The sequence below is a fragment of the Physcomitrium patens genome, chromosome 12, assembly GCF_059467195.1.
Source record: "Physcomitrium patens ecotype Gransden chromosome 12, ASM5946719v1, whole genome shotgun sequence".
Taxonomy (NCBI): domain Eukaryota; kingdom Viridiplantae; phylum Streptophyta; class Bryopsida; order Funariales; family Funariaceae; genus Physcomitrium; species Physcomitrium patens.
The window spans coordinates 1,634,392-1,662,387 of NC_143421.1; the positions used below are offsets into that span (position 1 = coordinate 1,634,392).

The window sequence follows — 27,996 nt, forward strand, 5'->3', positions numbered from 1 at the left end:
GATCTCATAATAAAGTATATAAGTTGATCAAAAATAGGCATCTAGAAGGTGAATCTAATAAGAATTAATTATTTATTAGAGATTTTTTAAAAGCATATATTATACAAGCCTATTACTATTGAGAGATTTTTCATCATATAATAATTATATTTAATATATCTAAAAATGGTTTTTATTTATATATTGGAAATGGATAAAAATTTATAGATCCATTGAAAAGTATAATGATTCTTCTAAAATATATGAAAGTAGGGCTAATATCAAATGATTTGATTTAAGCTATCTATTTGGAACAATATGAAATTAGAACACTTAAAGATGAATATTTCACCAACAAAATATATATATATATATATATATATATATATATATATATATATATATATATTTTCACAAAATTATGATGTTAATGATCTATCAAACTTCTAATGGAAAGATTTTTTTAGAGTCCACATGTTTATCTAAGCATAGATATAGTAGCTATGGAAGATGGTACCAATAATAGTATTTATTATCTAATCAAGTGTTTGAATAACTTAAGTCCATCTAGATTGGTATTGTTTAACTTGGACTTAAATATTAGATCTCATATTATGTTTTTGTAAAACATTGCTTTACATTAAGGACTTTATAATGAATCATGCCTGGTTATTATACAACTAAAAAATTGAGTTACAGAAGTAAGACTATTATTTAGAGACTATAAAGAATAAAAGACTTTCCTTTCAAGGATCATATTATGCCTATCATTTGTAGAGATTCTATTCAAGTTACAACAAAGGAATTTTTTGATAAAAGTACCATCTACAATGACCAATAACAAATTTCAAAAATGATTGTTAAAGAACATAGAAATAAATAATAGAATTCTTATATTTGCACATACATAGTTGTATATTATCCTTTCATAATGCACTTCTTTGAATATAATCAAGATCTTATATGTTAAAAATAGTTAAGATAGACACCATCATAAATATGATTTATCTCAAAATTCTTTTAACTTAGCTATTTAAGTTGCAATAAATAAGAATCACATTTTCCAATTATATTGAAAAAATATAAATAATTCTATTTTTATACATAGATCTATATCTATATAAATATATTTTTATTGATCAATATTTTTTTAGGCGTAGTTAATTTTTGACCTAAAAATAAAAAATAAAAAATTTATAACTTTTTTGTATCCAATGGTATAGATTTCTATGAATAACATATAATAATAATAATAATAATAATAATAATAATAAATTCTTCTATATTTTAGTTATATAACAATTAAAATTAATCTTTAAAAGAATAAGTTTTATTTGAACTTTTCAAAAATACATATAATAACCTAAATATTTTACTTATTTTACAGTATTTTTGATGATTTTTTTTTTGATAGAATTTTAGTAATTTTTTTGATTAACATATAAAATTAAGGATTTTTTTTTGACTTTTTTTGTAGCTAAATTTGTAACTTTGGAATTAACTAATAAAAAAATTACAATCCTATCTCAATCTTATTTTTTGTATTCTTATATATTTTTAGTTATAAATATGGATGTATGTGACTTAATGACTTTAATAATCTATTTTTGATCTTTTACTTTATTACCTAGAATGATTGTTAAGTATTAATTCTTTATTTTGTTAGTGGTTTCAAACTTATTAATATATTAGACTATATTAAAATAATAATTAAGGTAATTTTAAATATTGTATTATTAACATGTTTATAACAAGATAATTTATTCATTCTGAAATATAATAATAAAAAAATATAAAAAAATATAAAAAAAATAAAAAAGAAAAATTAAAAATTTCTATGCCATGTGTATTAACTGATGGTTTTGATTAAGGTTTTGACTATTAAGGTTTTGATAACATCACCAAAATATGTGGTGTTGGTGATATATATGTATACCATTTAAGAGGATGAAGCCTTGTAAAGACCAAACAATCAAGAAATATTGTTTTGAAAATTTATTAATAAATAATAGTAAAGATAAATTTTAACATCAATTTATATATATATATATATATATATACATAATTATAAGACTAAGATGCTTGCATGTTTTTAATGCAATAATTGAAATTTTAATCAATATTATAATAGCCATATTACAATACTCATATAATAGTCATACTTAGCATTTTTACCTTGCCTACAACAAAGAATCAATTCACTAGTAAACAACTAATTTTTAAAAATATTTGAGGGTGCAACATTGAAGTTAGAAGAAGTATATCTCATCTTATAAAACAATGATATGAAACCTAAGAAGAGGTTATATGAATAAAAATCCCCCTTTCAAATATCTCTAATATCTTGTATTCACGGGTTAAAAATAGGATTTGAGAAGCGCATAAACATTAGGAAACTGGTTGCTTCTCTTACAATAACGCTCCAAAGTGGAAACCTCTTGTTTGGTGATGTTAATTTGATACTTAGCCAACAGGTCTTTTATAACAATAGGATTGAATTCAGCAGGGTTTAATCTGCATCAATATCATAAAAATATTAAATATTTTAAATGGACTGCGTTGTGAATTAAATGATTACCCTTGTGCATAAACACAGAGTGAATAACTAAAACGAAATCACAGAAGAATGATTTTTCATAATTATAAGGTTTCATCAAATTACATACGTATATGGAATTCTACTCTGTTTAAAATCTGGAATCCATCCAGACAAGTAAAGTAATAAATTTTGTGCCGAACAAAGTCTCCCAAGATCAGACACATCTTTCCATCAAAAAAGCTCATACATATACAAACTCTATTGTCGAAATACTTTTTCTTGCAGACTGCACTACGGCAACTACGTTGTCTTTGACGGGTTGCACATCACAACAAATAACAAACAAAAAATGAAATAAAAACGATAACATTCGTTGTGGCATTCACGACGAATGTTATCGTTATTGTGGCTTTCTGGGTAACTTGAGTTTGCAGTTGCTGATCAAAGGCAACAAAGTCAATATGTGCGTTACAGTAACAAGATGGAATCCAAAATGGAATACACAAACAAAGAATGGAGGAAGCAGGAATGAGCGAGAGAAGGGGAAGTGAGTGAGTGCAACTAACTGTGATGCGGAGGGCGATTTCGGCCATGAAGGTGGGCTTTGTGAGATGGGGTCTGGAGGAGAGCAGGGCCGTTTTGAAGACAAGGGAGGAGTGGCCATCTCCGCACACTTGTTGCCACATGGTGACACAGGCGGCATTGGATTGCATGGGTTCCTCGGAGGCGGTGAAGCAGGTGGATCAGGCCCTCTGATACTCTTGCTCAGCTCTGCCGATTGCGTTGCTGGTAACCCCCGGATTGCTGCTTTAATCTGTGTTCCATCACATCCACCATCCAGTGATGCCTTAAGTTTCAAGATTTGTTCTTCTCCACTTGGGTGGATTTCAAAAGTTCAGCTCTGGTTTACATGAAAGCAGTGAGTGCATCAACTGTGTGCTCGTGTGTGTTTGTTTGTGTGATTGCTCAGAATGGCTTAATCAGATAGAGTTTCGAACCTTGTTGGCCACAAATTCGTAATTCGCAAGCGGAAACGTTGCCGGGTCCTCCTCCATCCACTTGAGAGTCCACTCATCGGCCTCCATGAGCTCGAAGATCCGATCGAAGAGGTAGAGCTTCTGGTCCATGTAACAGTCGCCGGCGTTGTAAGGTCGTTGGGTGCCTGGAGCTCGCGGCGCCGCTATCCGTTGGATGTATTTTCCAGACACGCAGCCGGAGTTTCGGGCTGGTGGTTCGAACACTTGAATTGTATCATCCGACAGGAAATACTGTCATAATATGAAATGCACGAGTCAGTTCGATGATTTGAACAATATTTGATTGCAGTAATCCGTAGGTGATCGTGAGGTGTGGCTGAAGCATTTACTTGGAAAACCATCATCCGCGTCTTGTCAACCGGATGAACCTTGTGGGTGTGGTCTTCTACCATTCTGCATGTGAAAGTTAAGATCTGCAGTGCAAAGGAGACGGAGGTGAACCCCATGTTAACATCAAGCTGATCAATCCTTCACACAGTTGTTGAGATATGATATCACGGTGCTCCTACTTCGTTCTAGGATCGTTGTCAGGACATACCTTGCCGTCCTTGTAGATAAACTTGATGAAATCCTTCTGGGGTGCCTTGGGAACCAACATTATGCAGTTCATCAAGCTATCTGCCTCGGATCCTATGCCATTGTGTTCAGGAATCTCCATCCTTGCAAATTCGGGACCGTCCTCCTGGCACCGCACAAACAAAAACAATCGTGATCTAGTTGTATATTGCAAATTATACATTCCCTTACCAGTCTGGAAGAATTTATTCCAGATTACAAAGCTACTCAGGGGTTAGATGTGAACCTGGACATCAATGGCCGCAAGCATGTCTTCAGTGTAGCCATACTTGGTGCGGTAGTAATTTCGAGTAAATTCATCAACATCGTGCAACAGCAAGTCGCGATCAAAGACACGGATATAGCTTCCTACGTGCAAGTCTGTGTCGCGATAGTACACATCCTTGGGTCCATAATCCTTCTCTCCACAAATCTTTTTCTGGCCTGAAACAATGGCGACTCTTCTCATTTTGGACACTGAGCAGGGTAGAGGGATTCACTCACGAGGCGACGACAACGCACTGTTTCAGCTCCGAAAAATACTTACTCAGGAGGTCGTGAGGAGTTTCTTTGGATATTCTCTGGCGCTTGATTAGCATGGGGAAATTCATGCGCCCGCTGTTGCGCTCATGCAGTTCCAGGATCTCAATCGTGTCATCGCCCAAGAAGTAGTGCAACACCTGTTTGCAAATCCCATCGACTTCATCAGTCAAACTTCTTCTTGCTGCAGTATCCTCAATGAGTAGTGTCCCATGAATATAGTATTCTTCTACGAGAGTTTTTACACATGCGTGATTGCTTGATACTATTGTGGCGTGTTATAGGCACAATAGTGATTAGAAGGGGTGGAAGGGCGTACGTAAGGGCGGCGTTCACCATAAGGAACGGCTCGATCATCCCACACACAGAAGAATCGCAGCACTTTGCCGTCAAGGTCTAGGAATTGGCGCAGGGCATACTCCTTTTGGTGAGGCTTGATGGAAGTCCGGTAATGAGCCCGATACTCCTCCAGAGGCTCATTTGGCCAGGGCTCTTCGTCTCCCACAGGCAGCCTTTGCTTCATTAAGTATCTCTGTGCACCAATTCCCCGCAACCAAAGTCAGTGCTTCGTTTGTAAGCTTGGTGGAACAGCAGGGAGCTAACTTGACTTGTTGTTGCGACCCATCAGACAAAGTGGAAGATGAACCGAAATGAGGATGCACTAGTTCAGTCTAACCTTTGTGAAAACATCACAACCAACAATGTGGAAGGTATGGCTGTAGATGGTGATGTCCCTCCCCAGCTGAAAGTCCTTTGGCTCCAGAAAACCTCCTCGTCCATTCGGCACCTTCTGCTTCTTTAAAAACACTCCCTGCAATACATCGTGTATACCATTCTCAACTTGGTGCTTCAAAAGTGTTTTTTTGCAAAAAACATGTAAAAAAACCATCTCATCTTGTCACTTAGTTCGATGAAACCGATTTAGCGAAGAGGAATCCGTTTAAGTCCACAATAATCTCTGTGCGAATTTGTAGCGTTGGGCGTTGTAGCGTTGTAGCGTCGGCTTTGTAGCATTTGTGCGGCTTTGTTTGTATCAATATTGTGGAAATTTATAACCGCTTCTCACCTTTTGTCGGTCAAGGAACTACAGCCATTTCAGAAATTAATTGTTTGTAACGAAGAGGATGCTTTAATGCATGAATAGACAGAAGAAACCTGAAAGTAAATTCCGCTGTTTCTTTGTGCCGGTTCCTGCAAATTTTCCCACAATACCGCTCTGTTTAGCGACAATGCCTTCGAGAGTCAATGCATGTTGCAATCGAAAAAAGAAACACAGACACTCAAAATCATCTGTCACCACACACAAAACAAGCTCTAGAGGCTTGATTTCTTTCATTCAGATCAGCTTTCTCTACAATGTTGAGAATGAGATTTGGGAATTTTTGCTTGCGAAAACATGAATTCATTCCATTAGCACGAGAATAAGAACACCGAACAATGGCTATCGCCATACCAAGCTTGTCCCAAGGACTTAAAAAGTGGTTTTCTTTTTTTTTCTTTTTTTCTTTTGAAATTTTCAGCTTCTTGTAGCAATTACTGTCCTCATCATTTCCTCCCCTAAGATTTCTATATGCACTATTCAGATGTCTTCACCCTCTCAACAAACTTCTGCCGAAAGATTCAACCAGATGGCAAAGCAAAAACCTCGAAGAGCTTCATCAGTCACGGAACAGGAAAGGAAACCAATACCCCAATGTGGATCATGCCATCTGCAAGGTAGAAATAGATTGTGCACTTGCGGAATCGCGTATTCTCCTCCACTCTCTCGTCCACCTGCTCCTTGAAAAACCCGTAAAACCGCAACACCTGCAACACAATCAATCCACCTCGCAGATCAGTCCGACCGTCAAATTGCACAACGGAGTCTTTGGAAGCTGTCGTCTGGAACTCAACGTTCCCCCGCTCACTGATCACATCATTTTGATTCGATTCGTGTTAACATGCAGCCTATGCGAAAATATTCCGATTCGATGTACAGAACCGATTGGTTGTCACCTACCTGGCGGTCAAATTTGAGCCATGCGGGTGTTGGTCCGGTGCTTTGCTTGACGCAAGCGTAACAGGCTCCGGAGTTGTCATAGTTTTCCTGGGTGTCGTTCACCAGCGGTTGTCTGGACCACCCCAAGGGCCGCACAACTGGGAACCCTTCCTCTGAGAAGTTCAACGTCTGGCTCTTCCTCCTTGGCTTCTCCTGCACGGACAACAATCCAACCCTCATAAGTCGGCGTTCCAGAAAAAAGCATACATACATACACACACACACACACACACACACGCGGACACAAACGCATGATCTGTTACACAAGCGTCAAGTATCAGCCACTCCAGCCACTCTTCAAGGCAGAAACTTTCTTAGAATATCCTGAACTTCTGATACTTCCACACTGATCACTGAAGAGTAACGATTGCCATGAGCAGTTTCAACGACGATAAGGCCACGCAGACTCGCGATGCGTCGGAATAGGCACTCAAAAGAGAGAGAAACAAAAACAACACAGCAACCCACAAGCACCAAAGAACTGACACAGGGAGGCAGGCAGATGGGGGCGTACAGGAGGGTGGCAGAAGGTGTAGGCGGGGAGTTCCATGCCGGCGCGGGAGGAGAGAGGATCCGAGGGGGTGGTGCGAAGGGCGATGCTCACACTGCCTCACACACACACACACACAAACACAGACACACAGACACAAACACACTAAAGAATGTGTGAGAGGGTGGGAGAGAGAGCCTGCAACCTGCAGCGGCCGGTAAGTTAGTTGCCGGCGGAGCCTTCAGCAGACTTCGATGCTCCTCTTCACCACCCACTCGCTGCATCGGCTCCTGACGTGGATGGGTCAACAACCTTGAGGGCAAATTTGTTCGAAGTTTGTATGAAATGAGATCTCATTTCAGTTTATTCTTCCAGAAAAACATGTAATTGAAGGTCTTTCTTAACCATGACTTGTTTGTCGACTCGGATATATTTCACTTCGAACTTTATTATTCCAACTACCACGGTTGTTTTTGAAAAATACATTTGTAACTTCACTTGCTGACTCTTACATTGTCATTTTCTACTACTTTCAATGTTGCTATAATAATTATAAGAATTGTAACTTCATCTATTTTCTATATTATTAGTCAGCCACATATTTTAAAGATGCGGAATTTTTCAAAAAAAGAGATAAAAAACCGACAAAAATAAATTCATCTATAGCTTACAGTTTCACTAAATATCATTTCACATCCATTCGACATTTATTCAAATTTAATTGGAGAATGGCTTCGAGAGACACACATACATACATCCATACATACACCAGGATAACTCTATATATATAAATATATATATGATAAAATTCAAAACTACAGAATATTCGACACACTAAATCTATCGTTGCAATACCGTTAACTGGTTTTTATGAAACAATAAAAAATAATACTCTTCAATGGATTCATGAGCGATCATAATATGTTGACTCAAACTACATGTAATCAACTTCAGAATTTTTATTTTACTAAAAGCTTCACAATAATAATTTACTATACAAAAACTAAGTTTCTTTCAATTCGAAAAGAACTAGTAATTTAATCTCTGCCCATTAACGCCCTTGTAATAAACATAGTTTCATACTTTAATTACAAACCTGAAAAAACAGCAAAAGCAAATTAGTTATGCGGTCAAAATAGCAAAAGCTTCGACTTCGAACAAATTTCCTATGGACAAACAATCATAGAAAAGTACAAAGATGACCAGAAAGGAATCAACTACATTATAAAGATGCTTCTGTATAGGAATCAAAGCTCAGACATGTAAGGGGTCAATAGATAGTTCTTGAATCCTGTACCCAAAAATGATTAATTTCTGGACAGTTGTGGCTGCCTGAATGGTCCATGAACCTCTCTAGTGATGAGACATGCTGACTTCATAGCTCAAAAATATACCATAAATTGTCAATATTGTAAGATGCTCGACATATACCTCAATACTCATTCAAAACAAAGAACGAACATCTGTGGCCGAAACCTAGCACCATTTACGTATTGATTAAGGCAAATAAACAAAACCCACTTGCTTGAGGTACACAACATGGACTCGGCACCAATCACGTCGGCTTTAGGAGATGCAATTCGGAATAACGCCTTAAGCAAGCAAGAAATACCGGGTTTCAATGAAGTTAGGTGCGACGCAAGAGGTAAAGCTAATACTTTATCCGATCCTGTCAAGTCGGTAAGTCTGTTATGCATAACTTTCACCTGCCTGTTGACCTCAACTTTCTTCTGTAGTACATATCTCCCTTCACATCTTCAGATTAATCCAACACTCTCGAATACTTGTGCGTATATTACTGAATTCCGCTGTTGATGTTAGAGTTGAACCCACGAAACATTAACTTCATTATCAACGTCCTCATGAAGTACTTATGCCTCATGACACATGTCAAGTAAGGACACGTTTTGTGCGTCCCATCATTTGAGGGGTTAATTGCAAGAGACCCACAAATTGTTTTCTCTATGATCAATATTCCGCTTCGCGCCCAGCTCCACTAACTAAGACCAGGCCGACCTTCTGACTACTCGTCTTTTATTCTACTGCAACTTTACAGCCTGATGCCTTTGAATTCCTCACCTGCACCCTTTCACGCAATCACTCAATAACAGTGATGCACAGCGCTTCATTTTGCCCTTCATACAAGGATCAACACTGACACAACAAAGCTACACAAAATGCAAATAAACCTCCAAATTCAAAGCGAACTCTGTCTAGGTTTATAACTCAACCAGTCGTAAGATTGATGTATTGGGAGGAAGTCAAACCACAACAGGACAGATGTTAACGAAGATCTAAAAACAGTTTCCCTGATGAAATGAAAAGGGGAAATATAAAAAGAAAAAAAAGAAAGAGAGACTAGACCCGACTTAATTTTCATTCTAAAGTGAAGAATATCTATGCTGATGGACATCAATCCAGGCACGAGGAACAAGTACAAAGCCTTATTAATAACATAAATCAGCCGCATTTTCCGCACAAAACCAACAAACCATTCTCATGTAATAACTAGCTCAGAGAGCAACACAAAGAGTAAAAGTAAAATTACCTCTCTTGCAAACAGGCCATATTCTGATTCGAGTTGCCGACATGCCCATCAGAATGTGGAGCTACACATTCTCCTGAGGTGACACTCGAATCATATATCCTGCATCATTTGGCATCAAAATGATTGCCCACTGAAACGATTCATACATCAGCAATAATTGTGTCTTCAGAAGAATCCAAGTATAATATGCGATGCATGCTAATAAGAACGATGAACGTGGATTTAACAAAGCACACATCTGGAGCCCGTAAAAGAAAAAAACTTCCAAGCTTGAGCCACACCCCACATATAATTATTATATTGCGAAGAATCAACAAAAAAGTGTGGCGGAAGGGCACGAAACTGGAGCTCGCGCAGTATGGATGAATGCTCATAGAAACAGTCGTCCGTGATGTTCATATGTTCTTCCATCACGTTCTCTGAGACGAACCCAGTAACTCCAGCAGCTTGTTGTGAAGTTGTTGACCTAAAAACAAAAGACGGCTCGCCTGTCCATAAACTTGGAGTGTTTGAGGGCAACGTCGTAGAATATGGAGCCACACACTCGCCTGATGTGGTGCTAGAATCATAAATCCTGCATCATTCGCCATCAAAATGATAGCCCACTGAAACGATTCATACATCAGCAATAATTGTGTCTTTAGAGGAACTTGAAAGTACTATGTAATCCTTGCTGATAAGAACGATACTTTGGTATTGGAAGCATGTATTCTAAGCTTGTAATTCCAAAGTTGAGCCACCCCACAAAAAATAATTATAATATTGCGGCAGAAGCAACAAAATAAGCGCAAAAGCTTCAGGATGGCAGAAGGGCACGAAACTGGGGCTCGCGCAGTATGGATGAATGCTTAAAGAAACAGTCGTCCGTGATCTTCATCGGTTCCTCCATCACGATCTCTGAGATGCACCCAGCAACTCCAGCAGCTTGTTGTGGAGTCGTTGACCCGAAAATAAAAGAAGGGTCGCTAGACCATAGACTCGGAGTGTTTGAGGGCAACGTCGCAGGACAGTTTGAGCAACTGTATCCTGGCTGCGACGGAAAAAAACAATTGGGCAACTGAGGCTCCAGCTGGGCAGAGACACCCATACAACTTGAGTTTCCCAAATCAGAAAAAAGCCCTGGCGGAAGCATCCAAGCTAAAGAGCTAGAAGAATTCTCGCTGCAAGAGAGCTGTATGTGATCGAGCTGTGGAGATTCCCACATTTTCCAGTTACCATTCTCAACAGCATCATCCGCAGCATAATCCTCAGGAACCAATGCTGACTGACTTCTACCTTTAAGCACGTCCACCCATGACCCCATTATCCCGGGGGATGCAGCTTCTCCAGAAACTGAATGGGTGCTGTTCAACACACGTGACGGTGGTGTGCAATTGACTTGTTGAGGTCCAATTGGTGCAACATAGTTTTTTTCTCTGAGACTTTGCCTAGGAAACGTCTGAAGTGGAGACACTCCAGACTGAGTAATAAGGTCATCCCCCTGGTCAAGCACCACAACAAGACGATAAATACTTTCAAAGACGCCAATCTCATGCATCTTAATTGTGACAGGCAAATCCCGCTTGCTAAGTACCATGATAACTTTAAACAGAACCTTGTTAATAAAATCTACCTCATAGTTACCCTAAAACTGTAAGAAGTGGTAGCTGCGTTTTTTCAGTACATTCATTCCCTCTCAATAGAAGCTGAGGCTACAAGACCAGAAAAACGAAAATTACCAAGTTAAAGCACTGTCAGTCACCTAAAGTTTTTGCACGCTTCACTGGTCAGCTGATTGATCAAGTTCGTAAAAAATCAGAATTGATCAAAACACAAGGTAATATCTAAAAAGGCTAAAATCTGCCACGAAAATGAAAACTGAAAAGGTAGGCAATACATGTACTTAATAGCACTTAATACTGTACGTAGGTTCCAACCCTTAAAATAATGATGCTTTAGGACGTCCATCCGTGCCGCACTTCTTAGTTGATCCCAAATATTTTAAAATCTCATTTGAGAAGCATTTCATACCCACGAATCATTATTTCGCTCACAAAGTCTAAACGGCAGTTCCAAAGCCATGACAACTTTGGGACATTTGCTAGCAACCTAGACTACAGTGCACAGTTATATGAACGGACTACATATTTGGGCACGTCTGAAACATATTCCTACTTCGAACTCCAAACGAACTTGAAATTTCAAAGGAAACATATGTGTGAATCTGACCATTAATATGAATAACAATCACGAAGTATTCATTGCACTCTATGGTTCAGAATTTAGAGGCTTCAATTCGACTCTGCAAAAGTCGGGTATTAGACTACGAAAGCTGCCCGTTGAGACGTACACCCGCATGAATTCTAATATTGATAGGGCACAAACGGTAGGAAGGACCTAGTTCATTCAGGAGTAAATGTAATTCTATCACATTGGTGACAATAAACGCAATGAACTTCTAAGCCTTTGAAAGGAGAAAAATAAAAAGAAAAAAAATACACAATGAATAATCTCAGCTTTAATCAAGGTCAAATTTTTCTATCTACCGGTGTAAACAAAATCTATGCACGAAGTTGTCTGAATCTAATCTGGAGACGGAAATGTGACATACAATTTCGAATTAAGATCCAACCAAATCTAAAATTAAATCATCTAGTTGCAGAGCACTTTCCCAAATAGTCACGGCCACAACAATAAAACCAAATATCGAGAAATGAGCAACCAATGAGCGTTCGGGTTCCCTACTTACCAGGTCAGCAGAATTTTTTGACTCCAGGTAGGAATTGCCTTCAAACCAATTCTCTTCCTTCAAAAAATCACTACAAGAAGTAGACTTCAAATTTAAGTTGTTTGACGGGGCAGGTGGAGCATCGCATTCTTCAAGTGAGGATGTTGAGGCAACCCTACCCCAAACATTACGCCAACGGATATTGTTCCATGCACGTAGGCCACGATCCAGATGATGTCCGCTTGATGACAATATGTTTTTACATAAGTTACCATTATTTTCAACAACGCTGTTTCCAGAAGACCTCGACGTTTTCGCGGGGCTAAGTGCTACAGCAGAGCTCTTATTCCAAGTGGGTGTCGCGATCATGTTTTGCATCTTTGTGTCGGTAGCGACAGGAAAAGGAAGCGTTCCACTGCATCTTCCTACTTTAGAAGATCCTGCATTATTCATATCTGTGCCCCTCGCATTGTGATCCGCTCTGTCCGACTTTGAAGCCGATTTCGCAATTTCTTTGGCAGTTACCAGCGACCTCCTTACACCCAGCTTCTTGCCAACCTCGTTTGATTTTCGCCCATGAGAATTCTTCCCTCTGACATCTCTCTTCTGACGCTCTTCTTTTACCACGCAATTGGTGTCATCTACTAAGTCAGGTAGAATAAGTCTCCCATTTAGCGTATCCTTCTCTACGCACTTGGCTTGGTGACAGTGCTTTCCTACCCCATCCCAGTGGAACTCTGAGTCTCTATCTGTCGCTACACCCCACTTAGTCACTCGTTCTGCCTCGAGTGCCTCGTCCCGAAGTCGCCGTCGTTCCTCCACAAGTCGAGCCACTTCCTCACGTTGCCTGTTCTCGTCAGCCTCTATCTGCTCCTTCGTTATTCTAGCCTGTCTCTTCTCCTCGGCTTTCCGGCGAGCCTTCTCACTCCTACTCCATTTTCTACAATTCGCACCTTCCCGAAGATGCTGACTCCCTGCTCGCCCACTCACAGACGACTTTGCCCTACCAGAGGCCTCATACCATGCCTTTTGGAATAGTGATCTCAGGCGAACAATAAGTATAAACAACATCCGGAGCGTTAAGAATGGAAATGAGGAATATCGACGACAAGTCTCGTTGTCAAGCAATCGTGTGGAATTGTCATTGCTACGCTCGGCATCCCCTTGTGGACACAAAGCACACCAATATGACACCTCCATTGACAAGGAATGACCCATCGGGGCCCCTTCGCGTGCTTTCCAACCACGAATAACCCCGAGAGCAGAAAATTTCAGGCTATACAGCCAGCCGATGAAACCCCATAAGCCTCCCCTACTATCTCCCAGATGCACCACTCGTTTGTCTAACCTGTTCCCGCTGCCGGACCAAGATTGGCGAGTCACGGCGGAATCAGATTCACTACACGTCTCTGCACTGCCAGCAACATTGGCGGTGCCGGGCGGCACATCTAACACCGGCCTACGGGAGACATGCCCACAAAAAGTGCACACGAATTTGCCACCTACCGGCGTCTGAAATCGATACGGAGACGAGCAATTGCGACAGAGTCGAGTGGCCAATTTGCGCAACTTCGCAGCCTCCAGAGCCTCCAACCGTCTACGCTCTTGCAGCATATAGCTGCGCTTCGATCGCCAGACGGTCAGCTGGGGAATGGCCAACTCATACCATCCAAGACTCACGAGCAAAACCCCCACGCACGCAAGTTTGGGAGAGGTGACTTCAAACTGGAAATTCGAAGGCAGAAGTTGCGACAAAGCCCAAAGGATAATCAAGGGGATAATGAGCCATGGCAGCATGGCGACGATCCGCCGCGACCACCTAGACGCAAGGCATAGTAAACACATCGTGTGTCTCCCGACCCCCAGTTGCACAAGGACGTCCAAAACTACAACCCTTTGCCTCTTGTTTCGCTTGCCCTCGGTTCTTCTTCTTCTTCTTCTTCTTCTCCTACCACGCCTCTTCTTGCTTTCTCCTCCTCCACGTCTTCTTCTTCCTCTTCGTCTTCTGCTGCTGCATCTGCGGGTATTCACACCAACAAGAGAGGGACACAGACACACGGACACAGAGAGGGCCCCTCACAGTGTGGGTTCTACCCTAACGCAAGTGCTTCGATCTCCGCAAGCTCCTTCGTCTCCCCTTCGCTCCTCTGCTTCTTGCCATCGTCCCATGGATGGAAAGACCCATTCATTCATTCAGTCTTCCATAAGCGATTCCCCTGGACTTTTACGAATATGGCTGCCAACTTTTGACCCATCTCATCTTGTTGGTTGATATGAACGTAGATGCGTGTCTGTATAATTCTCTTCTGCTTCACTTCTTAGATTCATTGCGCACATCCAGTACGTGAGGGTAGATCTGTACAGAAATTATGTGTTGGGATTGGAGGTGGTGGAGGGTGTAGACCACTTATGCGAGCCCAGCAACCATGCAGATTTCGTGTAGTTTAGGACATTTTTTCCAATGTCGTAGACGTTTTCTTTTTCAATTCAATATCATTTGTGCAGTTTCATGTGTTATCAGCAATCAGACTTTTATACTATCAAGAGAATTGAGTGTAACACAGTGGTATTATTAACCATGTAACAAAAGTTAACAATTGATGAGGTGGTAACAATCGCAAGCAGTGTTAGTTTAACAGTGTAATCGTAGAAACCTTGGAATTCAAGGGATTGCACGTCGACGTGAGATTGTATTCTGAACCTAGATTTGCAAACAATTCTCACGCAGAAGATTTAACAAGATGGGTCCTTCGGCATTTGCATTGGCAGGCTCAGGAATGCTTTGCGAGCTTGAGGCAGAGCTGCGCAATCGGAATAGGGTACACACAGGATGGGAGAATAAATGATATTAATCGGCATTGGAAAGTGAGCAGATTGTCAGTCTGCATGGTCTCTACAGTTGTAATGCTCTTCGTTGCAATGCTCTAGAAGCCAACCCGGAGACGAGAAAAGGAAAATGAAAAAAATGGGGCTGCGTCAATTCCGTCTTAAAATGAATCTGAACCTATTACAGACAGAGCGTCGTGTCGCTTAATCTCCATTTGACAATGGCAGCCAAATTCTTGCTCTACGACAGAAAGTAATTAACGCTTGGAGTATTGAGGCGCCTTGCGGGCCTTCCTGAGCCCATATTTCTTCCGCTCCACAACTCGTGAATCCCGAGTCAACAAGCCCTGTTTCTTCAACGGGTCTCGGTTCGCTGCATTGGCCACAATCAATGCCCTCGCCACGCCCAACAAGATTGCCTGCGCTTGAGCTGATAAGCCCCCGCCCTCGACTCTCACGATGATGTCGTACTTAGTCTCGTAGCCTAAGCTTGCGAGTGGGTACTTCACAGATTGCAGCCACAGCGGGTTCCCCTGAAGATAATCCTGCACAATGCGAGATGGAAGCACAGCCAATGCTTCAAGTTCTGTAACCTAAATGTAATTCGATGAGTTGAAGCTGCTCTTCGAAGGGCATCCTTACAGATGCTATGCTTCGTGTTTTCGCTATATCATAAAAAAATACCCCAGAATTCACGATGATAGCAAGGCTTAAGATGCTGAAAACAGAGGATAAGAGTCTGAAGATGAAAGTCTGCGACATTGACCTGTACACTAAAACATTGCCTCAAAACACCCACACGGAGGATTTGAGGAATTTTGACAATTCAAGGATGTGGGTAGTGTGGCCAACACGATTTTGAGCTACAAACCTGAGCAGTGCGGTTGTTGATAACAATCTTTCCAGTACCCTCGACAAGGACAACTCGAGCCACGGCGGTCTTGCGCCTGCCTGTACCATTCAAGCGCGCAGCGGCGAAACCCCCCGGCAGCTGCTGCTTCACCCACGCCTCCAGGGTACGCCTCTCCTCCATCTCGGGACTGAGAGCCTCGGCAGTCTCAGCCATGACAGCGCGAACAACCGGCGAGGCCACGACGGTCCTCCTCCCCATCGCCACGCACGACTTCAACGCATTGCATCGCAAGCCAAGACTGGCAGACGACGAGAGCGAGGCCAATTTCTTGCTGGGCTCTTGCAAGGAGAGCGAGGCGAAGGAGGTCGACAACCCCAGCGCTTGAGTCGCTGCTGCCATGGCCGCCATACTAACCAATTTCCGATTCCCACAAACAGCAATTGAATCGCCTAGACGAGTAACTCAACCTGCGAGGAGAAAAAGCCCATGAGAAAGGCAAAGAGAATCAGCTTGACTATGATGTTGGATAAGCCTCACACAACCCTTCGTTCATCGTCTACCAGTTCTCGCGATCCTACAACCCCGAACAGTTATACCCAATCCAGTCCTTCTGATTTCATCCATCTTTCATCTGCTGTCGCCGGGGATTCGAGCTAATTCTGGATTCTAGAGGCTGACGATGCATCTTCCCTCCTGCGATCTGTGAGGTCCTGCAATTTTGTGGGATGATGAACTCACCACGTGGCCGCTGTGTCGTTAAGCGGAAAATTGAACGAATTCCATGATGCCGAACTTCGGCGTGGTTCTTTCTCACAGCGCAAACCCAGCCTACCACTTTAGGATGCAAGAACTCTCCGATTCTGAGTCGGTGTGTGCCTGAGAGCTTCGATCGAGGTGTTGTTTTGCGATCTAACAGTCGTTGAAGAATCGATTGGGTAAGACTTGTGATTTCAAGTTCAGATTTTGGCATTGGGGGAGGCGGGGGAGGATGATTATACTTAAGTAACATAGCCGTGTGGGTATGTTGCCGATCGAAGAGCAGATAAGAAATGTACTGCTGAAGTGGTTGGAATAGCCCTCTGCTTCTGCTACGAGTTGGATGCTGCTTGCGAGGTAATTTTTAATTCTTCTGTGCACAGTCATTGAACGCTGTTCAGAATTTCCGTACTCTCCTTCTTGCCTACCTCACAAGTGTTGTCTCGATTATGAATCAAGGAATTTGCGTGTGTGTAATAGCAATGGAACGCAGATTCAATGAATAGATACCACTTCCCAATTGATAGAAGATTTTGGGTTTTATGTTCTTTTTATCGGTTTGAGGAACTCTGTGCCCTAGCTCTGCAACGTTGATGCCCATCAAAGTGCATCGTATCCTCCGTTACGGGATCTAGCTTGAGGCGAGTGTTCAAATTTACATCTCCCTTTTACCTGTAGATTTCGAAGATGTAAATTTGATGTCCTTTCCTTTGAACCCTAACTGTTGGGCACACGAAAGCTATTCAGCTAAAAGTTTATCTAATCTCAGCCGTGGGTCTCAGTCCCAAGAATCACCATCGTGCTGCTGCTTAATGAATCCAGAATTCAGTGAATTGTTTCACTATATTGTTCCACACGTACGGGATGATCAAATAGATAGTGATTTTATTGCTGTTTGAGTTCATTGGTGATGCTGACGGCGATTTCATGCGTGCAACTTGTCCCCAGTTTTGCAAGTAGAAGCACAGCATAGGAGCAAACAGATGTCGAGGCTGGGTTTTAGAACCAAAAAGGACGATACCAAGACAAACAAACATGTTGCACAACCACCAGATCCAGACCTGTTGATGCGCCAAATGGATCGCTCCATTGCCGCTGTGGAGTACCAGAGAGCCACTAGTCAGCTGTCCAAGCACCGACCCCCGCAGTCATCCAAACCCTCTGACAATGGCAAGGCAATGAGGGTCAAAGACGAAAGTGTGGTGCTTGCGAAGGGCAGTTCATAAGGCTTTGTATCGTCCAGAAGGTGAAGTGTTTGATGAAACAGGTTTTTAGAAGCTTTGAGTGTTGTGTCCAACCTCGAGTTTGTCAAAGTCTTCGTGGCTCTTTTAAAAGTATACATGCTTGGTCAGGGGGTAGAATTTGGTAGCGCATGCTTGGTTTATATGTGCACGAAGGAACATCTCAGTAGCGTGTGCTTGAAGCGTAACATCCTAAGGATGTGTCAAAATAAAGCGATTGTTGAGAGCTTATCTTCCGTTAACTTGGGCAGCTGTTCGAAGTGAGGAGAAACATCAGCTTTATGCAATAGTAATCATACAACTTTTCAAGCACATCTAGGGTTAAGAGGTTCTTCAAGCCTCTCTTCAGATCCTGGCTTGGTGCTTCTGTTCAATCACGGTAATTTAGCTCGTTCGTTGGTTGCATGATACCAGGGACCCAGGAACAAAGCATCACCTCCCAAACTATGCGGTGCTCTGTAAATCCTCAGCCTAGTATCCCTTCCGCCAGCTACATTTGGAGGAGGCAGATTTTTCTCACTTAGTTCCACACAACATAGCCATAAGAGGCTTTGACTAAAAAGTAAAGCACACTTGGTTAGCATCAAAGGAAGGTAGGCATTATAAGTCATGTTTATGCTAGGAAATGGACCCATGACCTCAAATTACCTCAAGCGTTACTCGTCCATTGAGCTCTTGTATACAAATAATGAAGATGTGATAAAAAAAACTATAAGTTAAATTAACTAATTTAACATGTATATGCTTATGTCCAATTTTTGGGTTAAGACAACTATAATATGATTGTTTGACTTCAAACTACATTTTTAATCACTTCAGTACAAATTACCAAAAATTCCAATTTTTGGACCTAACATTTTTTCAACCTTGTTAGACTATGACAAGGAAGAGGAAAGAAGAAGAAAACAACTGGGGATTAACCAACTCAGGCAAGTATTCTTCAATCTGGGACATGAGATTGAAGACAACATGATCCGCCATGAAATCATAAAAGTGATTGCCATTATGCATGAAATAAAATACTGAATGTGTTGGCACCAAATGATTGGTGAATGAATTTGACTACATAAAAACAGACCTCGTGAAACAAATTGGGTAAGTTCAACACAGCATTTGTGATTCAATGTGTTCACGGTGGAACCATGGTTCCTCGCATCTCCAATTGGTTCTGAGGACCCTGATCTGACTCCTTTTGAATAGGTGTAATAAGCTCTGTAGAATCATCTTCATCGTCCCCTAAGGTATATCCTTGCCGAAAACTGCCTGACGATGTGTATGACTTCTGGCCCCTGTAAAACCAAGTTCAAACCATGACAATCATGAAATGACACCACTAAATAGAAAGAATAAAAAAAACACTTTCGCTGTCGAAAGAACTGAGGGTTTGCATAAGCATGAACCAAGCCTGGCTGACAACAGTACATGTACTAATTAGTTGGTCTACCCGCAATCAAAAAACAGCTCAAGCAGTTGTTTGAACTAGGAACAAGAAAAGTGGTTTTAATTTAATATATCAAAAAATGAACGAAAAAATCGCCGTGAGACAGCAAGTAATTAACCGGTGACTACGAGCTAATCGGCTAATAACAAAAACACAAGGATTAAGAAACGTTACCTTATCCAAAAGTCGTGCATCTCAATATAACCACATGTGAAGGCCAGGGCTAAAACCCATGCTACAATAGACCATTCCAACGTTCTCACATGTTCAAATTCATCTCGAGATCCTAACTGCGTAACACCTGTAAAAAGGGTTACAAATCCTAATAAAAGCAGCGTTCGCCCAGTAAACCTGCTCACGCAAACAAGATGATCTCAGATGACCAGAGGTTCCGAAATTATAATCAAATCAGAGTAAAATGACTCGGCAGGGAGCAAATAGTGCATACAGATGAAAGTACTCCCAGACTGTCCGTAGAAGTCCCCGATCTTTTGGGGGCCGTAAGAACCCAGTGGCTGCTTGTAAGCAGACTGACAACAAACATACGAAACCGAGTTTTGTATGTACGTTGTCAAACTCCAACCTGCACAATTACCTTTGTCGATTAGAACGAGAACACGCAACATACCAAAAATGAAATGAAATGCAACTTAACCGCAGTATCTGATAGAAAGGAAAGGCAAATTCGATAAGAATGCCGTTATCAGGTTGAAAACACCAAGTACCTTTTAACTTCCGCGACCGCAAACAGCAGTCCAAGAAACGTGACAAAAACTCCTGAAGTCTGTGCATAAACATGGATACTGCAAACGCAACAGCCAACAGAACTCTCAATAATTAAAATCCTCCAATAGGACCACGACAACTAGTATAAACTAATTGATTACAACAGTACAGTATAAGAGGTATTCAAGACAGTAGTGCAAGATCGGAACGGAAAGCACAACGAATATTGCAACAGAACATGAAAAACAATTCTCGATCATTAAGTATGTAACAAAAGTAAAACCATTTCAAAATAGTGAGTCGACCATGTCAACAGAAAACGCACCGTAACCAACCATCTTGGTTTATGTGCTTAAAATATCTAGCAGCCATAGCACCACCTGGGAAAAATAGACCCCAGGCAAAAAACATCATAAAGCCATGCACCTGCAGATTTAGCAGGTTTCTCAAATAAGTCGTTTTGAACATGCTTTATATATTGAAACGAACAAGAGCAAAGGTTCAGAAACGAAATAGAGGCGAAAACGAACTTCAGTATTCACCAACAAGAGATTGCATTGAAGTCTGCACAAATCATCAGAAGATAGCAATACTAAACATTCCTGAAATCATTTTGTACGACAATATGTAATTGTACCATTGATTAAGGATAGTCATTAACAGCCACAATATTAGTAATTACTTGAGTACAGGCAAGTGCCAAAGCAGATGCATGCAGAAAAGCGACATACGACATAGGAATATGACGTAACCATTCACAAATTTCGAATTGACCAAACGTTGAGATGTTAAGTCACGTGCAACAAGAGAACGAACCTCTAAAACTGGTTGCAGCTCCTCGACCTTTGCAGCGCCAGCTGCCAGATATATCAAAGTTGGAGTGGTGCTTACGATGGTGTGTATATTCCCATTTGTTAGATTCACTGCAACCATGAACACGCATGTACGAAACCATCAGCACCATATAGCAGAAAATACAATGTTTTCGGCCAGGCTGTCTTCAATTACTTATGTAATAATGGTAAATTTGGCCGTATATTGGAGATGGTAACAGTACAAAATGTAAAAGTTTGTGTTATGCTCTTAGTCGGCTGCATCCACGTTCATGTTTGTCCATTACAAAAGGAATCTGAACCCTTAGCGTCATTTTCCACAAACATGACTTCCACTATCCCGCCTTCTAGATCCCACATTTCAAAGATAACTTATAAGCTGGAGAGGATTACCGAGGCAAAATTGATATATGAATAGAATCTACTCAAAAGAAGATACACTTAACAAATTACAAACCATACCTGACCATTCATCACCCATAGCCCAAACCATTTTCAACGCACTTGTGGCATCGATCACGTTTTTGCACTCTTGACCTGACTGACAATCTGGTTTCAATGGCCTGCTGAATTCAAAAGTAATCACTCCATCTACTCGTTCACACTTTTTATTGAAGAGCTCTTCAGCGGTCGGGTGAATGCCAGATGCATCCTTGTCCGTGATCCAATAAGTTCCAATGTGCCCATTTCCTTTATCATCAATCCACGCCACATAGGCGAAAGAGTTCAGCATGCCGCTGCAGTTACAAAGCAATAAACAAACAATCAAATTTCAAGTTAAACAAACCTTAAAATTGCGCCTCGATAACCACGAGAAGGCTAGTAAGAAAAATGGCAGGCATGTAGTTGAGAAATGTAGATGACCTCTTCCCTGAAAGCGTAAAAGCACAGATAACATTTGCAAACATTCCATAAGATATTTGTGAACCACATACCTGCCAAAAGCAACAGCGAGGTAACCGCTCTTGCGTTCCCCTCGAACAGCAAAGTAGACATCGGTGCTCGTTAGGGTCCAAAAGAGAGTAACCTGCATGCATCCAGGTATTGACCAAGTATACAGTCCCATAATTGTCAGTATACATAAAGACACCTCGAAGAAGCATCCACGATTCATCTCCCTATCAAAAATTGTATTACCCAGAAAAGTAGCAACATTCAAAGCACGACTCTGGTACCGCTACTTCAAAGAATCAGAACATTACTTATTTATTTGCATAACAAGGATAAGTTTCACGTGAAAAGTGGGAGAAAAACAACAAAGAGATAAACGAACATAAACAAGTCCGGAGTATAAAATTGAGTTCAAAAGAGATGTTTCTGAAACAGGACAACCGGGAGTATATTGTTTTAAAGGCAGGGTTTAAAAATCACAATAGATGTATCTTGTTTCCAAAGAGACATTTCTGAAGCGAGAGAGAAATAATTAGAATTCACATACATGTTCACAAGAGATGTCTCCAAACTTCTAATCCAAATGGGAGATTAAATGAAGTTCACCAGACTCAAGGGCACAGGTTTCCGCTAGCGTGAGTATATGTGTGTGTATGTGTGTATATATATATATATATATATATATATATATATATATATGTGTCTGTGTGCATATGTATAGATATACATATATCGAAAATCTATTTCAAGCACACATAAAATGGACTAAGCTCCCATGACAACCAACGAGTCAAACGAAGTTCAATGACTCAAATTTAGTTCTGAATACTTACTTGACCATCAGCAAGCAGGTGGCTTGTGTTGTACATATCAGATAGCCCACCATCCACAACTTGCACCATCCAGCCCATCTTCTTCTGAAAATACGACTGAAATCCACATACCAGAGTAATTTCTCATAAGTTTGATAAATAAAGCGAATAAATCAACAAAGTCCAAAAAACTGAGATAACACGACATATAAATAGCCTATTTAATCACTGTAATACAAGCTACTGCTGCAACTCATAAGAGTTCACTAAGACAAACCTGATAATACACTTTGTCGGGTGTCCTTCGGTCGGGTAGCCACTTAAGAGTGTAAGGAATGGTAGGAACGCCATGTGCATCAGGACCACCCGCATATATTTTGCTGGAAGAACGTCCTGAGCCTCCAATAGGATTAGATGTCACATAGAAAGACACGTCATGCCCTGCCTGTACTAAAAATGTCACAGGCACACCTCTTTCAACCCTCAGTATAGGAGCTTCTTTTGAATTTATATACAGGACCTTTCTGGGGTTAGGAGGGTTTGGATATTCATATGCTACATCTGAGGTTACTACAAGTGATGTTCCTCGATCAGCAACAACTATGTTTCCTTGAGAAGCGTTTGAGGCTGGAAGCGGGCCAAAACATTGGTCGAGTGAGGACCCAAGTGTAAGGTTAAGATATCCGTATTTCACTCCTTGAGGCAATCCATGGTTTTGAGGTGTGAAATGAACCCGCATGCTATCGGGTGCTAGAGAGCCCATTGCCCAAACTGCTACCATTTCTTGTGATGCATTCAGTGAAACGTCATAATTGATATCTAGACTAGCAAGAGGGCGCCGGTATCGAACAAGAGTGATTCCTGGCACAAAGAAGTAAAGAATCAACGTCAATTTTAAAAAATATAAACAAGATGATATCATCTCATTTTTAAACCCCAGAGATTTGCCAGCTTTACGTACAGGGATCAGAAGTAAATACTAATCTCTAAAACAAATACTCGATAGTTTATACAGATCGTTTAACCTTGAAATAATTTTAAGTTGCTCAAGCAACAGAAAGAGCTCGTACAGTTAGCAAGCACTTAGACACCACAAAGTGTTTCATGATGTACGGTTATGGGTAAGCCTTGGATCAATTATAAATGTCTACTTATGAGCCAAGAAACCATAACGGATTTCAACATGGTTGGACTTTTCAATGTCCAACACAGCAGTTAATTTCTTCATTTATAAATCCCCACTCATTATGCAAAACCATCGAGTGATCCAGAAATGAAAATCCTGAAAAGAGACGCCAACCGCATATACAAGGTGGTGTATTTGAGACGAGCACGAAGTATTCTGTATTGCTACAAGAGGTCGCTAACAAAATTCCAAGCCAACATCCAGGCAGACTTCATCACTGGCAAATTTAAATATGTAGGCAATAACACAACAGTTGTTTTAATTCGTTATTCTCCTCCAAAAAAAAGAATGCAGCTGACAAACTTAGACATATCCGAAGAAGTTTGAAAATAACTCACAAACGAATATGGCACTACCACACCCCTTGTAAACATAGATGCTCAAAAGCAGAAAAAATGTTGAACAAACAGATTGTAGTAATAACGTAAATTGTAAGCTAAGCTTGATTTTTAAAATCAAGAGGATGTTACGAAAAAAGGTATACAGGATTTGGGCGATAACGAAACTTACCATCAATTTGTTGACCATGTAGCATTTCAGAATTATTGAGCCCACTAGTAGTTCCAGCAAAAAAAGAATCAGGGCAAACGCCAGCCGGCTTGGACTTGTCCCAGTTGCATTCACTGTAAGAACTCATAAAGTAATCCTCTGATAGTGGGAAACCCTACGAATTACATAAATTTAGACGTAAGAAGATTGAACCAAACATTTCATTTCATTCGAGATGTTAAACAACAAGCAGCCAGTTCTTAACCTGACAAGTATTGGAGGTAAACAATTTTAAGTTCACAATATATATATATATATATATATATATATATATATTTATTTATTTATTTATTTATTTATTTATTTATTTATTTATTATTATTATTATTATTTATTATTATTTATTATTTATTATTTATTATTTATTTATTTATTTATTTATTTATTTATTTATTTATTTATTTATTTATTTATTTATTTATTTATTTATTCATTTATTTATTTTTAAAAAAAAAACTGAAGTACTTGCAAGAATCAAAAACAAAAATAAAAATGACCACTGTCAAGAAATTCATAACACAGAATGACAGCTTTCGCAGTTCTACAAATGGTTACAGTAAACTGCAGGGAAACTCTACCTTGTCATCAATACCAGCCACGACAACATCAGCCCCAATCATATACTGTTCAGTAATTCCAGGTTTAGCCCACCCAAACGCCATATACTGCGTCTTTGTTAGTGCAGATTCGAGACCAATGTCGACAGTCCCTGGAACTACACCCAAGGTCCACCGCACCCGAAAAGAAGGTGACAGTGCAACACAATTCTCAAACATAGTTGGTTCCCAATTGCCCATCATCGATGAAGTAGGTGGTGAAGAGGAACCATCATCCAAAGGAGGCGGAGCCAATAGTGGACTAGGCCCCAAAGTGGGAGGGAAATTAGGGGCCTCAACTACAGGACCTCCACTTGTTGGAGGTGGAGCACTCTGATTGAGTTGCAAAATAATATGCCCAAAATTTGAAGCTGTGGCACTATCCCACACACTCAGAACTTTTATGTCTTCCCAAGCCAAGCCTTTCAACAAAGTAACCTGTACAAACAATGAAAGCCAGTCAAAATATTTACAATCATACCTCATAAGTGAGTTACAAAAGCAACCATACTTTGGAAAAAAATAAAATCGAGTCATCTGAACGTAACAATGATCCGTTCACCTCACATGACGCTTGAAGTTTATATCTTAGCAAACGCAAATATTCACTCACAACAACAGGTTGCACGGCATAGCCTAGAGCGATGTACTACTCAAATACCAACCCAGTCTATGTACTGCAAATAGTCAGACAAGCTTCAAACTACTCAGAATGACTCAATCATCAAGAAGCCCCCAACAAGCATTCTGACAGGAGCTGCACAGCTAATTTCTCACATTGTCAACCCGTAGGAAAATTTTACCTCCATAGTTGCATTTGAGTATAGACCAGCTAGTTTTGCATCTGAAATAGTTTTTCCACTAAGAAAGCTGTAAACATCATCATTAACAGCACTCCACCATTTGACATCTATTCCTGGCAACATGTCAAATCTGCTGACCTGCATCCGAAACATAACACACGAAAGACTTGAGTAAAGTAACTAGCTGCAATGCAAACTTGATTTGCTGAAAACGAAGGGCAAACCACCCTGTGATTACAAAACCCTAAACACTCTTAATTAACCATGCAACAATGCAGACAAACCGTCACATCTTTGAAAACCTCCGTTGACTGTCAATGGTTTGACTCTGTCATGAATAACTCCAAACGGCGAGTCTTCCATAATACAGCGGAAAGTGATGGAGAGAGCATTAGAAATAGAATATATGAGGCAAAATAAAAATCTCACAAGAAGGAAAAGGCAGTAATGATCTCAAAAGACATCAAACACCTGAGACCAAGCATTATTTACATCACTGTGTGTGTGTGTGTGTGTGAGAGCAAGAGAGAGAGAGAGAAATATAAATATATATATATATATATATATGTGTGTGTGTGTGTGTGTGTGTGTGTGTGTGTGCATATCTTATAAAATCAAAAGTCCAAGCCAAGAAAGATCAATCGACCATAAACAATTTTTAACATTACAAAATAACAGAAACCATCCACAGAGCATGGATCTGTACGTTGCAGGATTGAAAAGCCGAAAAGCTTACATGAGGGACAACAGCAATTTTCATGTCCACGATGAACCTTTCACAACAAAATAGTAGTGGAGTCCGATAACCTCATCACGTACATTACCCCTGCTCAATAATTGTGCAATTCGAGATACCTCTGTTACAGCTATGCAGGCTCTTTGGCTAATGCTAGTCAGCTAATTACTTAGTTAATACTAGTCAGCTTAAGAGGGATAAAATGAGCAATACTAGCGGTATATGTGTGTGTAAAAGGCCTCATTAAAAATTGAATTATACTCAGAGAAAGGAGAACGGGGAAATAACTTACGACAAAGGAGCAATCGTTGACTATGCGAAAAGAACCACGAAGCTGATGCTGCACCATTACAAAATCTGCCTGGAACCCCACTCGAGGGCTCGAAGACGAACATTGAGCTGAAGCGGTCCCAATCCATAAAAAAATAGTAACAAGCACTATCCTAAAACTAATTCGACAATCGGAGATCCTCATTATAGATCTCCTTCTCCAGCCTCGCCACGTTCAAAGCCCTCGCTCTCGATCAAGCAAAACCAAAATTCTCAAACCACAGCTCTAACCCCTAATAAACACCAAAATTGTCTGTAACCCGCATCCGAGCAACAACAAACACACTCCTCCGATCCGTTCGCCGGATACAACCTCACGAACACTCGCCGAAATCCCATGACCGGCTACTACACTACAAATTCCTCAAGCCTCGTCGCGTCTTAGCAGCACCCTAACCTCATCATCAGATCCAAGACCTGATTATCACTAACCTCGCATCCAATCCTCCCTTCCCACCACTCCTCAGCACCGTCAACCATCTCACTACTCCCTTCTTCACATGGCACACAGAAAAAACTAAAGCTCTACACTGAAACTAGAACACTATCACCGCCTTCTCAGCACCGTAACAATCTCCCCTGGCTCCTCCTCCTCGTGTCCAAACCTCCCATCTCCTGGCTCCCCCAACCAAAACGGTGCAGCCTCCGACCCCATACCTTCCACCTCCACATCGGAGCTCGCATCAACACCACGATTGCATTCTCTCCAGCTCTCTCTCTCTCTCTCCTGCTCGCTCGCTTGATTCCGAAGCTTGCCACCGCGAATTTTACAGAAATAATCCTCGCAGACGTCATCAGTGAAACCAACTTAGGTCAGTCGGACCGTGTGAGCTTTTGCCGCTGCCCCGACGACGAAGGCCAAATTTAGTTACTCGCGTGTCCCCACTTGTCACTAATTCGGTGCTGTGTGTATTGTATAGAAGTATCTGTATACTTTGTGTACGTGAGCGTATACAGAAGTCATGGTTGTGTTGTTATATTGCA

At 40.7% G+C, this 27,996-nt stretch overlaps 4 protein-coding genes and 1 long non-coding RNA gene across 14 annotated transcripts; 1 reads left to right on the forward strand and 4 right to left on the reverse strand.

Annotated features, from left to right (window-relative positions):
- Positions 1–2,066: 2,066 nt before the first annotated feature.
- On the reverse strand, positions 2,067–7,526 carry LOC112289223 (uncharacterized). The gene is made up of 13 exons (XM_024534264.3): positions 7,203–7,526; positions 6,650–6,841; positions 6,340–6,456; positions 5,806–5,841; positions 5,327–5,461; positions 4,970–5,182; positions 4,658–4,790; positions 4,358–4,554; positions 4,094–4,237; positions 3,885–3,968; positions 3,517–3,786; positions 3,085–3,332; positions 2,067–2,493 (listed from the first exon to the last, which is right to left on the reverse strand). Exons 1-13 carry the CDS (start codon positions 7,236–7,238, stop codon positions 2,337–2,339), a joined length of 1,962 nt encoding a protein of 653 aa, XP_024390032.1. The 5' UTR covers positions 7,239–7,526; the 3' UTR covers positions 2,067–2,336.
- Positions 7,527–8,117: 591 nt separating this feature from the next.
- LOC112289221 (uncharacterized) lies at positions 8,118–14,559 on the reverse strand. Of its 8 annotated transcripts, none has more exons than XR_016505671.1 (6): positions 12,455–14,557; positions 10,548–11,206; positions 10,070–10,300; positions 9,727–9,856; positions 8,476–9,257; positions 8,118–8,274 (listed from the first exon to the last, which is right to left on the reverse strand). XR_016505671.1 is itself a non-coding variant. In XM_024534258.3 (5 exons), the coding sequence occupies exons 1-5, from the start codon at positions 14,276–14,278 to the stop codon at positions 8,256–8,258; spliced, it is 2,832 nt and encodes a 943-aa protein (XP_024390026.1). In that variant the 5' UTR covers positions 14,279–14,556; the 3' UTR covers positions 8,118–8,255. The 8 variants fall into 8 exon arrangements, 2 of the variants coding, with proteins under 2 accessions (XP_024390026.1, XP_024390027.1); XR_016505670.1 differs by having other exon boundaries at positions 9,727–9,825; positions 12,455–14,556; XR_016505673.1 differs by lacking the exon at positions 8,476–9,257 and having other exon boundaries at positions 9,727–9,825; positions 10,070–10,331; positions 12,455–14,559.
- Positions 14,560–15,264: 705 nt separating this feature from the next.
- LOC112289224 (uncharacterized) lies at positions 15,265–16,588 on the reverse strand. The gene is made up of 2 exons (XM_024534265.3): positions 16,131–16,588; positions 15,265–15,804 (listed from the first exon to the last, which is right to left on the reverse strand). Exons 1-2 carry the CDS (start codon positions 16,518–16,520, stop codon positions 15,517–15,519), a joined length of 678 nt encoding a protein of 225 aa, XP_024390033.1. The 5' UTR covers positions 16,521–16,588; the 3' UTR covers positions 15,265–15,516.
- Positions 16,589–16,925: 337 nt separating this feature from the next.
- Positions 16,926–18,849, forward strand: LOC112289225 (uncharacterized). Of its 2 annotated transcripts, XR_002971814.3 has the most exons (4): positions 16,926–17,047; positions 17,155–17,225; positions 17,817–18,114; positions 18,524–18,849. It is a non-coding gene; the product is annotated as an uncharacterized LOC112289225 (long non-coding RNA). The 2 variants fall into 2 exon arrangements; XR_002971813.3 differs by lacking the exon at positions 18,524–18,849 and having other exon boundaries at positions 17,817–18,338.
- A 242-nt stretch (positions 18,850–19,091) lies between these two features.
- Positions 19,092–27,811, reverse strand: LOC112289222 (cytochrome b561, DM13 and DOMON domain-containing protein At5g54830). 2 transcript variants are annotated; one of them, XM_024534263.2, is made up of 15 exons: positions 26,975–27,114; positions 26,683–26,772; positions 25,947–26,084; positions 25,126–25,581; positions 24,509–24,662; positions 23,090–23,673; positions 22,834–22,929; positions 22,045–22,136; positions 21,572–21,846; positions 21,093–21,199; positions 20,602–20,702; positions 20,276–20,353; positions 19,999–20,133; positions 19,725–19,901; positions 19,092–19,398 (listed from the first exon to the last, which is right to left on the reverse strand). In XM_024534263.2, exons 2-15 carry the CDS (start codon positions 26,704–26,706, stop codon positions 19,239–19,241), a joined length of 2,577 nt encoding a protein of 858 aa, XP_024390031.1. In that variant the 5' UTR covers positions 26,707–26,772; positions 26,975–27,114; the 3' UTR covers positions 19,092–19,238. The 2 variants fall into 2 exon arrangements, with proteins under 2 accessions (XP_024390031.1, XP_024390030.1); XM_024534262.3 differs by lacking the exon at positions 26,683–26,772 and having other exon boundaries at positions 26,975–27,811.
- Between the last annotated feature and the right edge of the window lie 185 nt (positions 27,812–27,996).

Excerpts from the sequence above, each read along its gene's own strand:
- LOC112289223 (XM_024534264.3), bottom strand. The coding sequence starts at position 7,238 with ATGGAACTCCCCGCCTACACCTTCTGCCACCCTCCT. Across the intron at positions 4,791-4,969 it reads ATGGTGAACGCCGCCCTTAC|GTGTTGCACTACTTCTTGGG; the intron begins GTACGCCCTTCC and ends ATTTGCAAACAG. Across the intron at positions 3,333-3,516 it reads ACGAATTTGTGGCCAACAAG|ATTAAAGCAGCAATCCGGGG; the intron begins GTTCGAAACTCT and ends GATGGAACACAG.
- LOC112289221 (XM_024534258.3), bottom strand. The coding sequence starts at position 14,278 with ATGTGTTTACTATGCCTTGCGTCTAGGTGGTCGCGGCGGATCGTCGCC. Across the intron at positions 10,301-10,547 it reads TCCATACTGCGCGAGCCCCA|GATTTATGATTCTAGCACCA; the intron begins GTTTCGTGCCCT and ends CGAATGATGCAG. Across the intron at positions 9,826-10,069 it reads TCCATACTGCGCGAGCTCCA|GATATATGATTCGAGTGTCA; the intron begins GTTTCGTGCCCT and ends CAAATGATGCAG.
- LOC112289224 (XM_024534265.3), bottom strand. The coding sequence starts at position 16,520 with ATGGCGGCCATGGCAGCAGCGACTCAAGCGCTGGGGTTGTCGACCTCC. Across the intron at positions 15,805-16,130 it reads TCAACAACCGCACTGCTCAG|GATTATCTTCAGGGGAACCC; the intron begins GTTTGTAGCTCA and ends CGCATTGTGCAG.
- LOC112289222 (XM_024534262.3), bottom strand. The coding sequence starts at position 27,157 with ATGAGGATCTCCGATTGTCGAATTAGTTTTAGGATAGTGCTTGTTACT. Across the intron at positions 20,703-21,092 it reads AGCTGCAACCAGTTTTAGAG|GTGCATGGCTTTATGATGTT; the intron begins GTTCGTTCTCTT and ends CTAAATCTGCAG. Across the intron at positions 19,902-19,998 it reads GTCTGGGAGTACTTTCATCT|GTTTACTGGGCGAACGCTGC; the intron begins GTATGCACTATT and ends TTGCGTGAGCAG.